The sequence below is a fragment of the Sebastes umbrosus genome, chromosome 12, assembly GCF_015220745.1.
Source record: "Sebastes umbrosus isolate fSebUmb1 chromosome 12, fSebUmb1.pri, whole genome shotgun sequence".
NCBI lineage: Eukaryota > Metazoa > Chordata > Actinopteri > Perciformes > Sebastidae > Sebastes > Sebastes umbrosus.
This window is the reverse complement of record NC_051280.1, coordinates 19,727,028-19,744,938: the sequence shown is the minus strand read 5'-3', so window position 1 is coordinate 19,744,938 and position 17,911 is coordinate 19,727,028. Positions and strand designations below refer to the sequence as shown.

Below are 17,911 nucleotides of genomic sequence, written 5' to 3'. Positions count from 1 at the left end.
TTGATCAGCGCTGCCTAGTTTGACCGTTTGATTGGAGTACGTGGCTGATTGACAGCTGCCTCCGTTGAATGAACAGCCAATAGGAACGCGCTCTCTCTCTCTCTGAAATGACCTGTGATTGGCCAAAGTCTCCCGTCACGGGCTAGATTTTTTAAAGCCTGAAAACAGAGCCATGAGGAGGTGCAGAAGTCTAGTTTTCTCTCAGAACATGAATTACAATATGCTGAAAGGTTATTAAGGAGTTTTTCCCAATGATGCCAAAAATATCCTGCCTATACTGCAGGTTTAAATCTGGATATACAATATGAATTTGAATGTGTACTTTCACTTTAAAGTGTACAATAATTGCAGCATTTTAAACGGTATAGCCAACATATCTGCCTACAAAATGTAAATGCATGCAAACATGAAATAAAAATGCACATCTCACTCTCTCAAATTGGTTCTAATTACTAGGGCCAAAAACGCTCCATGCAATAGCCGGGACCGAGCGACATTCCTTTGCCATTACATTGTAACTGATCTATGGAGAGTGGATGTGCAGCTCCAACCTCCCGGTGACCCCGTATATGATCTAAGTTTACAAAGCTGTGGCGAAACGTGAACCCGAGACTCACTCTGTAGAATTAACTTCAATTGCGCAGCGGGATCGTAGGAGAGGAGTTTACAGAGAACACACGCTTCTGATTTGCACCACACGTCGCTAACGTTATACCTTTGAGAAGTGGGAGGACGCTTTAGGTTAGCAGCTGGACAGGTACACTGTGATGCACACAGATGCATCAAAGAAAGAAAGAAAGAAAGAGAGGAAAAGAGAGAAACACAGTTGCATTTTTGCATTAAATTAAAACATCCGGGGTCAAATGTGTGTCTGGCCTGACAATGCTGGTCTAATTTGAACTATCCGCTCCTAGAGGTTGTGCCGGTCCCCGAGGCCATGTGGCCCTGTTTCTTCTTCTTCCTTCATAATTAAATTTTTGCCTCATCCTCCCCTTGAAGTGCTGGGGTCACCACGTGTAGAGATCCGACCCAGCCAAACACCACTGCCTTGATGTTTCCCTAAACAGTTAACTCTGACCAGATAGTGATGACTGAATAATAATAATGGGTATAGACTATAAGTGAGATCTGAGAGGAAACTTATTTTTTTAAGCTCTCATTAATCATTAAAGTGATCTGGCTTTTAATTGTGTTAACATGTTTTTTCTGTCTTTATCTGATTCCCTGGATTTTAAATTGTGTTTTTAACTTGTTTCTGTTTTAATATGATTCAATTTCCACATATATTCACATATGTCTCTATGCTTGTATAGCCTATATATATATTTATTTCAGTCTGTGTGAAGCACTCTGGTGCTCTTGCTTTTTAAAATGTTATATAAATGAAATAAACTTTAAATTTAAAAACAATAATTTTAAATAATGGATCATAATAATTAAATATTTTTTCCAATTTCATACATTTCATGTTATATATAGCCTATTGTTGGACGGAATTCAAGGAGGAATTGATGAATTGAATTAGCTGCATCATCATGATGGTCATTCAGAAAATATTTTCGAGGCAGAAGTGATTTTATTAATTTATGCATGCAATACATTTGTGATTTAACCAATAAAACCACAGTTAGACTTAAAGCAGCAGTGGGTAGAATTAGAAAAAATATGATTAAAAAAAGTTATTTTTATAAAACGGTCACTATATTCTGACAGTATTGCATGAGACCGGTAATCTGAAAAAAAAAAATCATGTTCCTCTGTGTCCTCCGGTGCTCCTAATGTCATCTGCAAGATTTCACAGACCGGAGGAAAACAACCAATCAGAGCCGAGTTGGAGCCTGCCGTCTCTGAGCAGCTGTCAATCACTCGCGAACACTGATCATACGGTCAAACTAGGCAGTGCTGATCAGATATGAATCAATATTCTGTTACTGTAATGCCTATTTCTCACCTCAAATGTTTTCAGAATCATCTTGTAATGTACTGTTTAGCTGTAAAATGAGAAAGTTTGTGACCCGGCAGCAATGTTGAGATTAGTTGAGGAAATACCAAGCACCGCCCATCAGCCAGAGCACAGCCAATAGGAACGCTCTCTCTCTGAAATGACCTGTGATTGACCAAAGTCTCCTGTCACAAGCTAGATTTTCTAAAGCCTGAAAACAGAGCCATGAGGAGGTGCAGAAGTCTAGTTTTCTCTCAGAACACTTGAATTACGATATGCTGAAAGGTTATTATGGAATTTTTGCCCAATGATGCTAAAAACATTCTGCCTACTGCAGGTTTAATTATTGTTTTATTGTTAACTATCTGTTGATCATGATGATCATATTTTAGAGGGAAAGTGATTTTATTAATTTATGCATGTCATTTATTTGTGATTAAGCCACTAAAACCATCGCTTTACAGATAGATTAGTTCATTTGTGCATCAGACTTGCAACATTGTAAATCACATCTTGACAGCATGTGATGTTACGTCAGTGAAACAATATGACAGTAAATGAAAACCACAGAAATGTAGACTACTTTAGTCATCAGTATATTGACAGCACAGACTCCTGACAAAACCACATTGCTGTTTGTTGAAAGCTGCATCTGAACTATATTTAGTTCATGCCGCTAGAGAGGCTGTCTGAATCCGGTCCAAACCTTCCTGCCTCAACAGATCAAAGGGCCTGCAGACAAATTACTACAGGACACTATAGTAAATAAGAAACCAGCTGGAAAATAATTAAAACAAGGCATACAATATAATAATAATATAGTAATAGTAATATACCTCACTCACATGGCGATGGAGGATTGCTGCCTCAGCACCTCTCCCTCCTGCCCCCCAATTCATCCCCGTGGCCACACAGATGATCCACCGGATGGAATTCAGTCAGATAGGTTTGATGTGTCTCATCTTCAAGGTGCAGCTTCCACAGCTCTGCTGGAGAAGGGCTTGGGCCTGGATACAAACTGAGAAAACACACACACACTGAATACATAAGGAAACAGTGGCCTATATATGAAGGATGGTCTCTTGTGATACTGTAACTTCGTGATGCTTATTTGCAAATTGCATGTTGTGACTTACACTAGATACAACTTCTAAAATCACATCTGCATTTTTCTCCTTATGGGTTAAAACAGAGACTTTTAGGTGAACAATCTCTGTTATGACATCTGAAGAGAGAAAGGTGCCAAAGAAAATATATCTTACCTTTGAAAAAACTGTTAACTACATCACTGAGTTACACAAATATCTGTCTCACTGACTGTACCTGAGCTGATGGTGGTCCTGCATGGAGTCTGGCCTTTGGTCAGAATCTGTGCATATGCCGCCATCTGCTGTTAAAGATGTAACACTACTAGCGTTGTACTGTGTTGCCCTGCTGTCAATACAGTACAAGGAAACTGTCAAAACACTGAGGTGTTATTGAGCATGCAGAGGTTTGGCAGCAACATAACTAAGGATTGTTGTTGACTCAGACCCTGAATAACAATAATTTTCAGCAGTCAGAATAGATGTATTTTAGCAAATGTGGGTTTATGAAATTGACCTACCTACCTACTCTACCTGTAGTAGTAGAGACTGTGCACGCTGAAGTCCTGCTGTCATCCCTTGGTGTATCTTAAGTGCAAAATGCTGTAGTAGAGGAGACAGTTGATACTGTGGTTTTGCTGCCATCTACTTGTAGAGATGTTGTACTGCTTTTTGTTGTGCTGGATCCATTTGTCAGTGCACTAATAAAAGCTGTTGTCAAAAAGAAAAGGTTTACAACAACACAGATATTTCCTTAAACTGACTTATACACTGAATGCTTATTGTGCAGCGGGTGGGTCACATTATGCCTAGACCACCGTCAGAGTCGATCATTTATTAATATCATATGTGTGTCACACGTGTATTGTGCGAGATCTCTACTGGTAAGCATGGACCAAGGAAGAGACACATGGGTCGAGGGCACTGGCTGTGGTTGCAATACACTAAAACCTAAGACCACATAAAAAAAAATATATATATATTTATTATAATTAAGTGTAAAAATAAAACTAGCCTCTTTAAATGTGTTTGTATATATGTCTATTTGTTCTATTTACCACCCAATTGTTTATTTTTCTGTCTCTTAGTTTGAGTTCTCATACTGTTGTTAAGCGTTGATAAAATACCAGTTACAAATTTCAAACATTATAAGTTGAAGCTGTATATCAGTTACCGACAGGCCTTGTTTTTTGTTGGATTTATCATTAAACAAGATGGCATGCCATGACACTGACTTATTAATATAAATGCTTTATTCAAGTGTTGAGAGTTAAATGCGAAGACGTTTAACAGACTTATCAGGAGCAGGAATTACAGTGCAAACCAATCCATGACTGAATGGCGAGAGTGCCAACAGTAGTACATATAAACCATGTTGTTGTTGTTGCTGATCGGTAATGAGTCACTGTTTTTGTAGTTAAACTTGAATGTCCAGTTACTTGACTAATGCTGCCCCATTGCAGAGTGTTGCCATGACTCAAAGTAGAAAATCTCCCATGTAAAACATTCAAACACCAAATGTCAGCAACGTTTAAATAACCATTTATTGCACATTACATTGTTTTTTTTTTTACCAATATTATCAGATAGTGACACATATTCCATCTGGAGTCATAATGGCATGTGTATGCCAAAGCACCCATGTAATCAGTGCATTATACTGACATTTATGCACAGCTAAAGACTATCACCTTTGAATAAATAGCATGCACGGGAATATCTATGTCTAATACGCACAAATAATGTTATTGAGTAAAACAAAATGACACCCACTTTAAAAAAAAATCTTATTAGGCCAAAGCTTAACACAATAACACAAGCAGCAAAATACAGTGGCATTTTCTAATAAAAGACAGAAAGAAGAAAAAGGGCAGTATTTTGGGCGGTAATGCACCAGGATGCCAACCAATGCCAACCGCCATTAAACCTAAACAAGAAGAAGAGATGAATAAAAAGAAAACAAACAACCAAAAAAAAATCCCAATTGGAATATGTTACACAATTAAAATACATTCAAGTCTGAAAAAACTGTCTGAAATAAAAAGTCTGAAAACTGTCTGAAAAAAAAAGTTTGATAAATGCTGGAAAAAAAATATCTGAAATTTCTTTTTTGAAAAATGTTGGAAAAAAGGTCTGAAAAAATATCCGTAAAAAAAAGTCTGAAAAGGTAAAAAAGAAAGAAAAAAAAAAGTCTGAAAAATGTCTGAAAAATGTCCCAAAATGTTGAAAAAGAAAAGTCTCAAGGTTAAAAAAAAAAAAAAAAATTCTGAGAAAAGAAAATCCGTAAAAAGAAATTCGGAAAAATGTCTGAAAAAAACAATTTTAAAAAATGCTGGAAAAAAAGACTGAAAAATGTCCCAAAAAAAGTCTGAAAAATGTCTGGAAAAAAATGTCTGAAAAATGTCTGAAAGAAATGTCTAAAAAAAAGTTTGAAAAATGTTGGAAAAGAAAAGTCTAAACAATGTCTGAAAAAGGTAAAAAAAAAAAAAAAAAAAGTCAGTAAAAAAACAATTTGAAAAATGCTGGAAAAAAAGACTGAAAAATGTCCGTAAAAAGAAGTCTGAAAAATGTCTGAAAAAGGTAAAAAAGACAAAAAAAAAAAAAGAATTCTGAAAAATGTCCCAAAAAAGTCTGAAAAATGTCTGAAAAAAATGTCTGAAAAATGTCTGAAAGAAATGTCTAAAAAAAAGTTTGAAATGTTGGAAAAGAAAAGTCTATACAATGTCTGAAAAAGGTAAAAAAAAAAAAAAAAAGTCTGAAAAAAATGCATGAAAAAAAGACTGAAAAATGTCTGAAAAAAAGTTTGAAAAACGTTGGATAAAAAAGTCTGAAAAAACTGTCTGAAATAAATAGTATGAAAAATGTCTGAAAAAAAAGTTTGAAAAATATTGGAAAAAAAGACTCTGAAAAATATCTGAAATTGTTTTTTTGAAAAATGTTGGAAAAAAATGTCTGAAAGAAATGTCTAAAAAAAAGTTTGAAAAATGTTTGAAAAAAAAAGTCTAAACAATGTCTGAAAAAAAAAAAAAAAAAAAAACTGAAAAAATGTCCGTAAAAAAAAAGTCTGAAAAGTGTCTGAAAAAAAAGTCTGGAAAAAAACCTTTGAAAAATTCTGGAAGAAAAGACTGAAAAATGTCTGAAAAAAAACCTTTGTTGGAAAAAAAAGTCTGAAAAAATTTCCGTAAAAAAAAGTCTGAAAAATGTCTGAAAAAGGTAAAAAAGAAAAGAAAAAAAAAGTCTGAAAAATGTCCCAAAAAAAGTCTGACAAAATGTCTGAAAAAAAAGTCTGAAAAAAAAAGTTTGAAAAATGCTAGAAAAGAAAAGTCTAAACAATGTCTGAAAAAGGTAAAATAAAAAAAAGTCTGAAAAAAATAATTTGAAAAAAGGTTGAAAAAAAGACTGAAAAATGTCTGAAAAAAAAGTTTGAAAAATGTTGGAAAAAAAAGTCTGAAAAAATTTCCGTAAAAAAAAAGTCTGAAAAATGTCTGAAAAAGGTAAAAAAGAAAAGAAAAAAAAAGTCTGAAAAATGTCCCAAAAAAAGTCTGACAAAATGTCTGAAAAAAAAAGTTTGAAAAATGCTGGAAAAGAAAAGTCTAAACAATGTCTGAAAAAGGTAAAATAAAAAAAAGTCTGAAAAAAATAATTTGAAAAATGGTTGAAAAAAAGACTGAAAAATGTCTGAAAAAAAAGTTTGAAAAATGTTGGAAAAAAAAGTCTGAAAAAATGTCCGTAAAAAAAAAGTCTGAAAAAGGCTGACAGTGTCTAAAATGAGCGCTTAGTTTCAGAGTTATTTAACTGTCCCCTGTGGTTTAAATGGGCCAGAACCACCACTGCCAGTATAATTAAACATTTGGCTCATCGTCCTCCCTTGAAGTGCGGGAATACAATTCAGTATAATTAAACATTTGGCTCATCGTCCTCCCTTGAAGTGCGGGAATACAATTTGCAGACAATATCTAGCCAAACAGCACTGCCTCGATCTGTTTTCGGCTGATCAGCCTGCCCTAATAGTTAACTCTCAACAGATAGTACTGAATAAATATGTGGTTTTATGTCATTTTATTATCTAAGTTTACGTTTGTTCTTGATGACAAACTGTGCTTTGAATCCCATGTTGATGCTACCTCAAAAAAGGTCCAGCAAGGTCTTTTTTTTGAGAAAAATTAACTCTTAACGTTTCTTCTGAGATGATGTCTGTCTTTTACAGATGTTCTATAAAATCTGTTTTAACCTTTTGTATTATTGCTTGGTTTGGAAATCTAAATCTGTCCAACAACAATAGACTTGGAAGTCTTGCTAAAATAGCCAGTAGATTTCAGGGAGGCGTCAGGCTATATGCTCCTGGACAATTTTAACACTACAGGTCCTTACAAGGGCTACCACTATATTGGACTGCCAGGACAATCCGCTCCTAAAGGAGTTTAAGCTTTTGCCCTCAGGACGTTATTTCAGGGCACCCGATAGGAGAACTAAAAGACTCCACGTCTCCTTCATCCCAAAGTGCTATTAATATGTCCGATAGCATAGCACTCTGGCTGCACTCTTTGCACTTCCCTTACACTTGCACACTTGCACATTTGCACTACTGTATATGAGTACTTGGTACGAATTTCTATTTCCCTACTCTAGCTCTGTGTTTTATTGTGTTGATGTGTCGTTGATGTTGTCTTTTTGTATTCTGTTTTTATGTGAACCCTAGCTGAAAAACAATAGAGACAATATAGATAACCTAAAGGCAATGACAGTTTATTTAGTTTTAACGGATGATAGTGTTGTTTCTGAGAGTTGTGCAGCCTGTTGTCACACTGATGCATCCAAACTGATGTTTTCACTGGCTGAAACATACTATAGGCCCTAGTAACAGGAGAGACCTCAGAGACCAGGTCCAAAGCACACTGGAGCAAACGAATTTAAGGCAATCAACTTTATAAGAAGACTAATGTTTCGACGCCAACTGCGTCTTCATCAGAGTCAAACTGATCAAATCCTCCATCAAAACCTCCCCTAGTTGGGAACTGATTCACCATTGGCTGGGAAAATGGGGAGGGAACAACAATCTGCATGTAGGCAGGGTAAACAATCAAACATCATATAATGATAAAAAGAGAGAACTAAGAGTAAATAAATAAATAGCTGTTTGTGACTTTTCATCAGTGACATCCATGTACATATATCAAAAATGATTAAGTAAGAATAATAATAATGATAATAAATAACATGTATCACAACATATAGGCTCTTTCTCAGGTGGGTTCGATGTGTCTGAAAGTCGAAGTGCAGCCCTCACAATTCTGCGGGAGAAGTATCTGCGATACAAACTGTGTGAGAGAAAAGAGACTCACTGATTAGGTGAGCGCTAGAGGTGTGTATAATATTGTCATTTTGTGATATGATGTGTATTTGAAGGTGGTTTGTACTTACATCAGATAAAGCCTTTAACATCACATCGTTTTCCTCATTCTGGGATAAAACAGAAACTTTTAGGCGAAAGGTCAGTATTTGGGCATCTGTAGAAAGAAAATGTATTTTACCATTCAAACTGTTCACTAGCATAACTGAAGTACAGAAGTCCATGTGACTGACTCATTGTACCTTTGCTTGAGGTAACAGTGGACCCAGATTTGCCCCCATCTGCTGGTAAAGATACGACACTACTGGTATCCAGAGTTGTACTGGTATCTGTCAGTGTTGTCCCTGCTGTGAGGACAAGGAGACATGCCAAAGGAGGTGACTCTAACTGAAGGTCATTTGTAGGGTGATGCAAACAGACAGAAGATTGCCAATACATTTTCAGCAGTGGCATAAAGAATTAATGTATTTCTTTAAATGTGAGATCGTAATAATGACCAACCTGTAGCTGTGGAGACTGTGGAAGCTGAAGTTGTGAGGCCATCTAATGGTGTAGATGCAGTACTGCTGCTTTTTTGGCTGGTTGTTGTTGTTGTTGTTGTTGTGGGTAACGCTATGGACACCGAGTTTGTGCTCACATCTGATGCAGTAGTGCTGCTTGTTGTACTGGGTGCTGTTGTTGAAGAGACCGCGGATGACGACGACGGGGGGATATCTGTCGGTGTAGATGTACTGTTTGTACTCGTAGTGTCAGAGGCTGTGGATGTTGAAGTTGTGCTGATATTTGCGAGCATAGAGGTAGTACTGATGTTTGTTGTGCTTGTGGTGCTTGTTGTGCTTGTTGTGCTGGGTGTGGTTGTTGTGCTTGTTGTGCTGGGTGTGGTTGGCGGCGCAGAGGTAGAAGCTGCAGTCAGGAGGAAGAGAGATTTGCACTATAAATCTTAAACCACTTCTCAAATCCTAAACCGACATGACAGTGTACCTTTCAGTTTTTTTGTTTTCACCCCAACTTACATTGCGTGCAGGTTGACCTGTAGTCAGAACAGCAGTCGTTATTTTGCAGACAGAACGCGTCACAGTAACACACCCTGTGACAGGTGCTGTTTGCACCAGGGCAACACAGCATGGGTGGACCTGCACAGCCTGGAGCACACACACAATAAACAAGATCAACATTGTACCGATTTTATAGCTGTTATTTCACTGTGTTATTTCAAGATCACTCTGGTGTGTTACAAAATCCTGATTGTCTAAACAACTAAGTAATCAAGCAGATGACTAGTAGCACAGCTTGTGCTAGCAAGTAGTGTAGATATAATAGTAGGCCTGGGACGATACACCTGTCTCCCGATTTGATACTATCACGATACTTGGGTGCCGATTCGATATGTATGGCGATTTTAAGTATTGCGATTCGATATTACGTTTTATTGCGATTTTGGTTAACTTTTTTAACACTAGACCATGGGAAAAAGTTTAATCATACACTTCTAGGGACTTTTACTTTGGAAAATATCTTAATTGATACAGTAAAAGTGTTTGATTTTCAGCATGTAATGTTTTATATTTTTGGTGAATATAATCCAATCAATCTCATTTCTATATATGTATTTTGTATATACAGTACAGTTTGTTAACACCTTATTTTGAAAACTGGACAAAATCAAACGCGTGTACTTCCGCTAACTTTGCCAAATCCGTCTCTAGCTCTGCCGTCAGCTCCGTTCTCTTTAAACATCCACGGTCGTTTTGCGGTAACGTGCAGCTTTAGCCATGATGTCTAGCTCTGCTTTTCCTGGCAGTGTGTGAAACCCAAAGTGTTTCCATACTTTACTATATGTGTAGTGTTTACCACGTTTAGACGGATATGACGTCAAGCTTCTCAGACTACAACAATAAAAGCGGTAACTTCCTTCTACCTCCGCATAGACTCAAATGAAGCAAATATATTGATTCTGGCATTAAAAAAAATACATTTTAAAATCGTAAAAAAGAAGAATCTTGATACATAATAATAGTAGTTGGAGCTAAGAGTCCCTAAATTAGGGCTCTGAGATATTGTGTGGCTGCCTGGCAGAGCTGTTAGTGCCCAGGGAAAGGTTGGCAAGGATCACTCCAAGGTGGACTCAGAGTGGTATAAATGTTTGATGCATGGGTGGATGCAGTTGAGAAATAGATGTTGATGATTATTGTGGGGTTGAGATGGAGACAGAATATGTTACACTGGATTAATGGGAGCGGAGAGAGCACCTTGTATGAGGTGGTGTTGTGGATATATTACCTGTTGGAGCTGGTTGAGCTAGAAAATTAAAAGGAACAATGACATGTCATTTCATTGGAATGCAAGAAAAACAAACATTTGAGTTGAGTATTTGCCAGAAATGAAAAGAGAAGGAAACTGGCATGGGTGTCACAGGGAACTGTTTGGTACAACAAACAATGTTGTTCAGTCTTCCTTGTTAGATGGTTTTCAGATAACCAGATCAACTCAAATTCCCCTGTCACAGCTAGAGAACAGTCTATTAACAGGTTTGACAGAATATCAGGGCAGACTCTTCTTAGTGAAAGCGGTGCAATTGATCTTTTTTGCCAATATTCTCCACATGTATTAAGGCTTTTCCTTTAATTTGTCACTGTATAAATAGCAGTTTTCCTAATAATGGTGTCACTTACCCTCATCAAGACCTTACCAAACCTTTACATAAAACATTTACATAATTAAGCCTCTTTTCTTAATTTAGAGAAAAACTGAATTAGTAATTTGTTATTCTTTGTGCCTATTTATGTTCTAATTTTCACACTGAGGTCAGTCCAATTAGCACTGATAAATGACCTCTCACCAACATCTAATATGATAACAGGTGGATGCTGTTTACTCACTACTTTAATTGCTTATGACCTATAAATCGAGTCAGTGACTTTGCTAAAAATAAAAGTAAGCACCCAAGGACAATGACCTGATCCAGCAGGAGCTTATTTATTTATTTATTTTTAATTCACAGCAGTACTACACATGTGAGACACACTCAATTATTTACCATTATTTTTTTGGAATAATCCAATCAGCTTAGTAATGTAGTATTTAAAGTATTTAAACATTTGGCAATAGATTAGCTTTTTACAATCAGGTCAAAGAACAACAAAATAAAGCTCATTATTAAAATAAGTGTTTATCAACATCATTGTAACTGTGAATCCTTAATGTTCAGTTAAACACATTTTTGTAGAGCTGCAACGATTAATCGATTAGTTGTCAACTATTAATCGATCGCCTACCTAATGTTATAGCTGACCAGACGAAGGTCTCTCCATGAATCAATGCTGATCCTAGTGTTGGCTTTTCCTGAGATGATAACGTTTCTCGCTGCGGAGCCCCGTCACTTCACAAGACACGGGAAACCTCTGTCGGTCTGGAGGAGCTGCAGCATTTATTTCTGCACAAACGTCCACTGTACATTCACTAGATATTCTCAGAGCTAAACTAACTCTCCTGCAAGAATCAGAAGCAGAGTACAGCAGAGACTCCGGCCATGGAGACCAAAGCTACGGTCTCCCCCGCGTCCTCTGACCGCGGCCAACACTGTTTTGCAAGACGGGCTTCACTAAATATAACTTTGCTGTTTTGGTACTTCCGTGTAGTTTGTGTTGGAGTCTTGTCTGAACAGCGTAGCCACATGCGAGCGTGCATGGGGAACTGACCCGGATTGATTTATACGTGTAAGAAGTTACAAACAGTCTCTTTTAAATGTGAATATTTTCTGGTTTCTTTACTCCTCTATGACAGTAAACTGAACTTCTTTGAGTTGTGAACAAAACAAGACGTTTGAGGACGTCATCGTGGGCTTTGGGAAACACCAATCAACATTTTTCACCATTTTCTGACATTTTATAAACCAAACAACTAATCGATTCATCGACAAAATAATCGACAGATTAATCATCAATGAAAATAATCGTTAGTTGCAGCCCTACATTTTTATATAATGAGATAATTATGCCATGACATTACTTTATTAAACCTTTTATTAAATGCGATAATGTTTAACTCACCATCATAAAGAGGTAGAAACGCCAATTGGAGGAAGAAGTACAACCGATCCATGACTCTGTGTGACTGCTGAGTTTAACCAAAGCTTATTTATACAGGTGCACTCCTGATAAGAATCATCCTATTGTCTGCCAGAAAAAAAAAACAAATACCTTTTCATCTCAGAATGATATATCATGTTACAGAAGTAATACTTTTTCTTTCTGTAATGATTAGAACACAGTCAGACTGTAGAAATGTCAAGAATGCCGTTGAGGCAGCTGCCAATTCTCTGGTGCTTGCTGTTGTTTCCCTTGTTGCGCAGGGTGTGGGGACTGGCTCTTAAATGATAGTTGAGAGCAGCTTGGTGCATTCCCCTCTTGGCCAATCAGGGTGTAACGACGCCCTTTCTGTAGGGCTTAAAAGAGGAGGGAAACTGCATAACCAGTGTCATTCCGATCTCTCCTTCACTAAATGCAACATGTGTTATCAGCTTTATCAGAAACTCTGGTCTGTTTTGGGCCCTTTTGGGATTCTGTGATCTTTGTGTTTTGTTTGTTGAGAGTGTTGACTCTCCTAGTTGGGGAAACAAGTTAAGTGCCAACCAATTGGGTTACCTGCACTGGGACGTTTAGGTACTATTTGTGCAACGATCTGGCTTGCCTTACAATAGCCTAACGCCTGCAGGCTGTATTTTTGTATTCTATTCATTTGTTGATTTTCAATGAAACCCTTTATACCCATTTCTTTTAGTGTATTTTATTTGGGAAAACTTTAAAGGAGGGTAAAAGGAAAAACACAAACCAATATTTCAGTTTCCTTAATTGTTTGTTAATAGAGAGGCATTTGTTCATTATTGAAGAGGCATTTGTTCATTATTATTATTAAGAAGGCATTTTATTTTATATTATTATGTGGATGGGAACTGTTTTTCAGTCTTCTGACTCAGTACCGCCACATAATTGGCAACCACGAAGGGACACGTAACACAAAGCATAATCTTTCAATAAAGAGATTTAGTTTTGTGTCCCATCTTCTGATATCTATTTAGCAAGTGTATTTGAGTGTATATTTCTGAAATGTGTATTTGGAGTGTAGCTTGACTATTAGTCCAAATAATTACTAGTGACCATCCATCATGTCTTGGGAAGATCCAGACATTACAATGACCGCATTTGAACCGTCGCTTGCGGAATTGGAATCCGAGCTTTCTCTAAATGTTAGCTTGGATATGCCTGTAGTTGGGCAGGAGGTGCACTTACGGGATGATGATGATGATGATGATGAAGAGGGATGGGTAGATGCTCCAGTAGAACCACAATTGTCTGTGGACACTCATCCTCTTTTGGCTTTAGAGGGCTTATTACTTCCGCCTTCATCCCCAGTTCCTGTAGCTCCTCCCACCCAGGAACACTCAGATTCGGATTTAGTCATTTTTGCTAATGCTGTAGAGTCGATGAAACTTGTGTTTAAAAATACAGTGGATTGGCAGCGTGAGTGGCTGTCAAACATTTCAAAGGGCATACCCATTGATAAAGCTCTAAAAATGTGTACTACTCTCATAACAAATGTGGTGGAGAAAGCAAGTAACCATTTGCTCGCAGAAGTAAGGGATTTTGGTTCAAAGTGCATAAATGCCATTCAGTGGAATGCACAACAAACACAGTCTGAGTTCCAAGAGTCCCTGATTACTGACCGTCAAAACTTGATGACCTCCATTACATCCGCGGTCACTGAAAACAAGGATGTACAACTTCTGGTGACCGAGGTGCATACATTGCAACAGCAGATGGGTTCAGTGCAGGCTACCCTTGAGTCTCTTGTGCGTCAACAGTGTGCACTCAATTCTCAGGTCAATTCAATACATAAGCGAGAGGAATGGGTCCTTAAAGAAGCAGTAACACCTATTGCAGTTTCGTCTCAAGCACACACATATCCTGTTTCTCCAGTTGTTAAAAATGTGGTTTTGTTGCCTACCTCCGCACCTGTGGGAGTTCCTTCAGATTGCTCAGGAGCTGCTGCTCCTAAGGGTGAAATTTTCCAGGATGATGGTTGTAGAGTGACTGATGGCAAACTTCCAATTAAGATGTTTTTCCCTTGCTATGGCGGGCCTCAGGATGAGAAAGATCCTTTGGTGTATTTGCAAAGATGCAGTGACTTCCTGTCTCTGAAACCACTTAACCATGGTGAGATCCTAGCGACCATGAGAAGTGTATTGCATGGTTCTGCACGTGATTGGTGGGAGACTGTTAGGGAGAAAATCCATTCATGGGAGGAATTTCAGAGAGCTTTCCTATCATCTTTTCTTCCCGAGGACTATGTTGATGTTCTGGAAGAACAGATTCGAACCAGGGTGCAAGGAAGAAATGAGTCACTACGAGACTTTGTTTTCTCCTTTCAAGCACTTATCAAACGTTGGCACTCTTCGGCCACAGATGATGAGATTTTAAAAAGAATATTGAAGGCTATGAATCCCTTTCTGGCATGTCAGCTCCGTGGTCGGGTTACCTCCATAGATGAGATGATCCGCATTGGGAGTCAAATAGAAGTAGATTATGAAAACCAGAAAAGGTACAGGAGAACTCTGAACGAATCTCACAAAGCTAATGGTACAACTGAAAAGAAGGTTATAAAGAGACCTGAAATGGTTTTGTGTTGGCGTTGCCATGGTGAGCATGCACCAGGGTTCTGCCCTCAGTTTCATGTCTTCCCAGGTAGCTCAAAATACAGTGGACAACAAAAGTCAGAGTCAAAACAGACTTCAGCGTCCAGTAAAAAAGGTTCCATGGCTACTGTTGCTAGTCAGCCTGCAGCCAAGAACTGCCAGAAGCAAAAGTCTACTAGTGTGGTGGGATCTCCATCTCACCCGCCCACTAGTCTAAAACAGTTGGTTGTGCCCATCACGGTACGTCAGCGTCATGGGAAAGCGCTTGTGGACACAGGTGCTACTTACACTTTATTGCATGTGAGTCTGTAGAATAAGATCAAAGGCCCCAATGAGTCCCTTGTATCATGGCAGGGTGGACCAATGTATCTTGCGAATGGCCAGCAAGCAAATCCTATTGGATGTAAAGTGCTGGAGTTCAGCATGCATGGTAACAGTTGGTTCGTACCTACCGCAGTACTGGATGCAGATGTGTTGGTGTATCCATTAGTTCTTGGTTTAGATTTTATGAGCATGAGTGGGCTCCAGGTCAACGTCCGGGACAAGGTATACTCTTTTGCTGGTGATGACACCACCAGGGTTTTCCCTTTCCAGCCTGTCCTGTGCCCCAGCGATGGTTGGGGTGTTCTGAGTGTGAGCAGTGTTGCTTTGTATACTACCTTACCACCTACATTACCGCTCTTGCCTGCCGTTAGTGATGACTGGTGTAACCTAGCTTGTATTCCTAAAGGTGATGACTTACTCAGTCTGCTCCATACTGCTGTTGCAGACAGTGGTTTAACAGGGAGGGAGGCTGAGAAATTGTACCAACTCTTGCTAAACAACCCGCGGGTCTGCACCACCACTTTAGGCCGTACCTCTGTGCTGAAACATAAAATCAAATTAAACAGTGATGTTGTGGTTACCCAGCGCCCCTATCGATTACCCCTACAAAAGCGGAAGATGGTTAAGGAGCAGATCGAAGAGATGCTTCAACAGGGTATCATTGTACCTTCCCATTCACCATGGGCATCCCCGATTGTAGTGGTGCCTAGAAAAGAAGGTGGAACACCCCGATTTTGTGTTGATCTCCGCCGTGTTAATGAACGTAGCGAGGGAGATGCCTATCCTCTACCAACGATTTCTGAGATACTTGAATCTCTGGCAAGTTCAGCTGTGTTCACCACCTTAGATCTCAACAGTGGTTATTGGCAGGTAGAAATGGACCCGGAAAGCCAGCACCTCACGGCATTCGTCACATGTTTTGGATTATTCCATTTTCGGGTTATGCCTTTCGGCTTGAAGGGAGCTCCAGCTACCTTCCAAAGGCTAATGACTCAAGTGCTGAGGAGCTGCCTAGGAGAGTGCTGTATGGTGTACTTGGATGACATCATAATCTATTCCAAAGACGTCCAGAATCACTTTCATGACGTCCAGTGAGTGTTTGATTGCCTCCAGCAGGCTGGCCTTACACTCAATATTAAGAAATGCCACTTCTGTTGTCCCGAGCTTAAATTCCTGGGTCATGTAGTGAGCAAGGAGGGAGTGCAGGCAGATCCAGCAAAGACAGAAGCACTTTGTGACTACCCTGTGCCTAGAAACCTCAAGGAAGTTCAAAGGTTTTTGGGTCTGGCTGGATGGTACCACCGTTATGTCCCTAACTTTTCAATGATTGCGGAGCCCCTGAATGCGCTGAAAAAGAAAGGAGTCGTGTTTAAGTGGTCAGAGGAGTGTCAGAAGGCATTTCAATGTCTTAAAGACCATCTGACCTCTCCTCCTGTCCTTGGTCACCCTGATATGTGTAACACATTTGTCGTCTACACCGATGCAAGTTCTACGGGTCTAGGGGCAGTTTTGGCTCAGAGATCGAACACTTCCTCTAGAGAAGAGGTTATCGCTTATGGCAGCCGCTCTCTAACAAGGTCAGAGCAAAATTACTCCACGACAGAACGGGAATGTCTGGCTGTGGTGTGGAGTCTGGAGAAATGGAGACACTATCTGGAAGGGAAACCTTTCGTTGTTGTCACTGACCACTCTTCGTTGTTGTGGGTCTTTAACACCAATAAAGCTAGCTCCAGGCTTATACGCTGGGCACTGCGTCTGCAGGAATTTTCTTTTACGATTGAATATCGTAAGGGTAAGTTGAACAACGCACCGGATGCTCTGTCGCGGGCCACTGGTCCGGCCTCCCTTGCATTGTACACTCGTTCCCTGGCATGGGATGAGAAGTTTGTACCTTTTCCTCTGACTGATGAGGATGTCTGGAAAGCCCAGAGGAGTGATCCAGACATCCAGAAAATATATCAGGCACTGCTCACTGATGACAAACCTGGCGGTGAAGCAGACTCCGGTTTTGTCATTTTGGAGGATACGGCATTTTTCTGGACAGTGACACTAGTGATGAGGATGAATTTATGGGTTTTTTGTGACATTGTATTAAAGGTAAATAACTGTCTAAAGGATGTGTGTAAAACACCTTGGAGGTGGTGTTTATTATATGGGGGAGGGAGTGTGGCAGCTGCCAATTCTCTGGTGCTTGCTGTTGTTTCCCTTTTCCCTGGTGTTTTTTTGGTTGAGTTGCTGAGTGATTAGAGGGTTATTCAGTTCACCTGTTGCGCAGGGTGTGGGGACTGGCTCTTAAATGATAGTTGAGAGCAGCTTGGTGCATTCCCCTCTTGGCCAATCAGGGTGTAACGACGCCCTTTCTGTAGGGCTTAAAAGAGGAGGGAAACTGCACACCCAGTGTCATTCTGATCTCTCCTTCACTCAATGCAACATGTGTTATCAGCTTTATCAGAAACTCTGGTCTGTTTTGGGCCCTTTTGGGATTCTGTGATCTTTGTGTTTTGTTTGTTGAGAGTGTT

At 39.1% G+C, this 17,911-nt stretch overlaps 1 protein-coding gene across 1 annotated transcript; it reads right to left on the bottom strand.

Moving 5' to 3' along the window:
* Nucleotides 1–7,752: 7,752 nt before the first annotated feature.
* On the bottom strand, nt 7,753–12,672 carry LOC119498216 (cell wall protein DAN4-like). Its single transcript, XM_037786858.1, has 7 exons — nt 12,427–12,672; nt 10,658–10,675; nt 9,391–9,519; nt 8,879–9,280; nt 8,620–8,724; nt 8,449–8,534; nt 7,753–8,345 (listed from the first exon to the last, which is right to left on the bottom strand). The coding sequence occupies exons 1-7, from the start codon at nt 12,476–12,478 to the stop codon at nt 8,271–8,273; spliced, it is 867 nt and encodes a 288-aa protein (XP_037642786.1). The 5' UTR covers nt 12,479–12,672; the 3' UTR covers nt 7,753–8,270.
* Between the last annotated feature and the right edge of the window lie 5,239 nt (nt 12,673–17,911).

Excerpts from the sequence above, each read along its gene's own strand:
- LOC119498216 (XM_037786858.1), bottom strand. The coding sequence starts at position 12,478 with ATGGATCGGTTGTACTTCTTCCTCCAATTGGCGTTTCTACCTCTTTAT. Across the intron at positions 8,725-8,878 it reads CACAGTCTCCACAGCTACAG|CAGGGACAACACTGACAGAT; the intron begins GTTGGTCATTAT and ends TTGTCCTCACAG. Across the intron at positions 8,346-8,448 it reads TGTTAAAGGCTTTATCTGAT|TTTGTATCGCAGATACTTCT; the intron begins GTAAGTACAAAC and ends TCTCTCACACAG.